This window comes from Phaeodactylum tricornutum, genomic scaffold, assembly GCF_000150955.2.
Source record: "Phaeodactylum tricornutum CCAP 1055/1 PHATR_bd_46x36 genomic scaffold, whole genome shotgun sequence".
Taxonomy (NCBI): domain Eukaryota; phylum Bacillariophyta; class Bacillariophyceae; order Surirellales; family Neidiaceae; genus Phaeodactylum; species Phaeodactylum tricornutum.
Window position 1 is genome coordinate 1 of NW_002238050.1, and position 4,281 is coordinate 4,281.

Sequence of the window (4,281 nt, forward strand, 5' to 3'; positions counted from 1 at the left end):
TGTCAGCAAAACACTCGTGCCAACACAGCCCACTACTCCTGAGTCCGTACAAGGCCTTGTTGATGACTAACACATGCCCTTCTAGTTCTGCAAACTCAGGGCCACCCACAACATAGACCTTTTCCTTTGTCTTGGCTTCCAGGTATGCATTTCCTATATCTGCTCCCCATAATTTTAGTCCGTTGAGCTCGGCAAGGAAAATGACAATACGTAGGCTGCGGAGCGAAACAACATCAGAGTATACACTTTCCAAAGGGACCGGGGTAAGGTGGCCGCCTGCAACCATTCTAGCCTTGTGTCAACCATCATGCTTAACATCATATACCGTGTGTATACGAATCTTCTTATACCCTTCAGGTGCATTCGTGACAAGCTTACCATTCATGGCGGCTTTAACCTTGTCAATAAAAGTGTCGTACTCGTGTAATTGGGCCCTTTCAATGCCTTCAGCATCCTGCCACTTACTATTACCGTTAGAGTGATCAATAGAGATTGCGTCCTTGTGGTCCCGAGGGAGTTGGTACCCAAATTTGTAAACTGGTCCGTGTCCTGTAGTGTGCTGTCGTGCTTGGTGAGCAAGCCGTTGAAAAGTGCTTCCTCGACTTACAAGTCACTTGAATTGCTTCCAACCAGGTGTGTCAAGTAGGCCTTGTTGTTTAGCATAGTTGGCACATGTGACGGGGTTGTCAGCGCGTATGACGTCTAGTGGCTCATACGTAGATTCTCCAGTTTCCCAGTTGACCAGAACGTTGTATTTTGATCTCTTGTATTTTTATCATGTGGCGAAAGAGGTCCCTCGTGTGCAACAATGTCGCGGAAACGCCATTGTCAGTCAGTGTCATGGAGTTCTTTATCACGATCCGTTTCTAGCTTGTCGAGAATTTCATTGTATGCCAAAATTTCATCATGCTCTCCATCGTTAATTTCGACGAGAAAATTAACATTAGAAGGTTGGTCAGGATCAAGGATTTCCGGGTGATGCGGGCGTGAAGGCGCTCTCCGTCACGAACAGAGTCCGTTAGAAAGGTGTGACCGATAAGGTCGTCGGGGGTGAAACCGGGGAGCTCCGTTAAGTCATAGGAATTTGTGTTTTCGGTTCTACGTGACTTGATAAAGTTGATAGGTTTAGAAACACTCTCCCCATCCTGTGACGTGAGACGGAGGTTGGTATCGCCATAGTGAGATGCAGACTGGACGCTGGAGCAATAAAGAATTTTGTTGGTGTCATCACTAAGGATCTGATAAGTGAGGGCATCACCAACAGAATCGGCAATTCCAACAAAACGGCCCCGTTTTTCCGTACCACCAGACGGGAAGGGAGGATCTTCGAGCCGGTAATAAATAGGTTCCCAAAAATAAAATTGAAGAAGAACGCTGATATCCGGTGTAGAGCCGGTAAGGACTTCCAGTGGGGTCCTGTTATCGAGGGATTCATGGGCGAGATGGTTGAAGACATAACAGACGTAAGTAACACAGAGCAACCATGTGGAATCAGGGGCACCGGTTCTGTTCATGATGTTATTGGTATTGGCTTCGATAGTAGCAATACGACATTCAGCAAAATTTTGATGTTGGTGGTGTGGCTCGCTTTGCCATTGGTCAATGCGATAGGCACGCGTGATATCAGTAACCTTTTTACTAACCTCGACTTGTGCTCTATCGCTGATGAGCTTGTCCATAGCACCACGGTATCAAATGTGGTCTTCAAGTGCATTAACAAATTTTTTATCAGTTTTCACGGGGTAAACATTGGTGACCATGGAACACCGACCGACAAAGAGTTGTGCAAACTTGGCACCGTTGTCGACTGCAGGTGTATCAGACCAAATGGTGTCGGTGGCGACAGCTTTGTTGCGACAATGGACATTGAGAGCTGGGAAACGTGATTTGAAATGTTTCCTTAGTGGTGCATGATAGACTTCACGAGCGTGTTGCGTGGTGGCCAGAATAGTTTTACGAACAGTATCCACGGAAACCCAGCCGAAGCACGGTCGTAGGGCTTCGTAATCATGGTGATTACGTTGAACGTCATGTTGACGACATTGGAGAAGGTGGTCAATGGCATCATGTGAGGAGAGGGTACTGGACGCGACATGACAATGGAGGTATTGACCCATGGCATCAAAGCGTGGCTCAATGTAAGGTGGAGTGGGAAGATCTTGTACAGGATCATACCAATTGGTGACAAGGTCAATCTTGTTATCAAGGATTTAGGGGTCCCAATCAGAGTCGGATGTCAAGATTATATGAGGGAGTGACTCAAATTCCTTATCAGTGGGCTGACGCATATCCATGTAGGGGAGACCTTGTCGGATATGCAGTGGGATGATATAGTCCTCAAGTGTGACGGTGCGCTGTTGACCCCCAACGACACGAGAGCAATCTTCCACTTTATTATGGTAATGCTCAAGTTGAGCACTAGAATGGATGGTCTTCCCTCTTCCAAGACAGGCATATTGATGCAAAATGAGAATGATAGCCCATGTGGGGACTCGACAAGTCCAGCTGCAGTAACAATGTCCAGGTTGGACAGAGTGTGGTCATTGATGCCAGTGATGTTGNCAGACCGTCCAGTCTTGAATAGCACCTTGACATCACTTCCGGCAAGGCCGCCATTGGCACCACGATCAACAAGGGCTGCAGTCGTATTTTTTATGGAATGCCAAGAGACTTGGTATTGTAAGACATGGGAAGAAAATGCTTTAGGTTCTGGATCATGTGAGGAGGGATCACGGGAAGCAGCAAGTATCTTGCGTATGTTGCCATGGTTCATGCAACCAACTCTATCCGTTAAGTGGGCCAAGAGCTCAGTTTCTGGGGCACAATCATGAAATGTGTCATGCACCGATGAAAGCGGGTCTGAATGCGTGGTACTGTCAGTGGCTTGCGCATGGGTATTGACCTGGAGACCATGTGTACTAGAGGGCCCAGTTGAATCTGGGTTCTTGGACGGTGCAGCAAGTCCTTGAAGGATGGCTTTAGCGTCGTCGGCTAACTGATTCCACATTTCTCGAGGTATGTATGGCCTTTCGCGAGGAGTGTTGGAAGTGCGACGACGGGATTGCGTTGTGCCATTACGAGAATGGACATTAGCGTCATAGATGGTGGCGGGAGACAGGTCAATATCATAGTCAAGGCCATTGTCATCATCAAAGTCCACTAGGTTGTATTGTAAGTCAGTAGAGTAAATACTACATTTGGACTTGGTACCACGAGAATTTGTAAGGTTGTTTCCTTTATTGTAGATAGATGCTGAGGCAAGGAGGAGGCTGAGATAACCTTTGTAACTAATAGGTGCACCACCTTTAGCTAAATCTAGAGTTGCCGTAATTTTGACCTGCCGGAGTTCGGGTACGTCATGTACAGCATTCTCTAGGAGGCTAAGGCACAGTTGTTTTGGTAACTGTTCGTCGGTTGGAACAGTATTGTTGTAAATACGTAAATGGTTTTTCCAGTGTAGTATAAAACCTTCGGCGGTGCCTGTCCAGGAGGATCCGTATTTCGCCGTGGTGAGATATCCTAACGTTGTCGATGAACCGATTCGTGCACTGGCGGATTCCGTATAGTGTTTGACTACCTTACGGAAAACTTCCTGTGCATCAAAATCAAAACTGTGCTCGCGGACAAGGTTCTTGCCCATATCGGTCTGCAATGTATGTTCCAAGGCGGAATACACAAACTTCTTTTGCTCTTCAAAAAGGGAGCTGTCGGCGGGATTCGTTGGTACATAACTCGGATCGAGGACTTTCTCGACGTTATGCGAAACGGCGGTGACTACGAAAGAACGGTAAAAATTATCCCAGTATCTGTCGTCCTTGAGAACGGGGTAATGCGCTTTGTCCCGTTTTATCCCACGCTGGAATTCCTCGGCAGCTGATCGAGGTTTGGGCACATTGCCAATGGGAACTGGAACCAAAGGTGGTACAACAATGTTGGAAGAGGCTTTGTCGATTGCAGAACGTCGATAACAAACAAAGTCCTGATTAGTCAATGCCATGAGATCTGAATTGTCCAAGGTATTCCCATGTTGTTTCTCAAGCAAGGTTTGCCATTGAATGAAGTGCCGTAGGAGTCGACAGTGTCCAAGGTTCATAGATACTGGAACGTCATCACTTGCTTCAGCAGGTGTAGGGGAATACGTGAGTGTGTCTACGTCTTCCGCAAGGATGCCAAATAGATCATCAACAGATTCTATGCTTTGTTGAGAAAAACATAGTCGGATAGGGTGGTCTTGTGGGAGTACAAACACATTATCCAATATGTGTGTGAGGACAGCCTCGC

At 46.9% G+C, this 4,281-nt stretch overlaps 1 protein-coding gene across 1 annotated transcript; it reads right to left on the minus strand.

Moving 5' to 3' along the window:
- Positions 1-1,900: 1,900 nt before the first annotated feature.
- Positions 1,901-3,997, minus strand: PHATRDRAFT_bd1528 (predicted protein; the record flags this gene model as incomplete). The annotated part of the gene is made up of 2 exons (XM_002176452.1): positions 1,901-2,195; positions 2,349-3,997. 2 exons carry the CDS (start codon positions 3,995-3,997, stop codon positions 1,901-1,903), a joined length of 1,944 nt encoding a protein of 647 aa, XP_002176488.1.
- Positions 3,998-4,281: the final 284 nt, after the last annotated feature.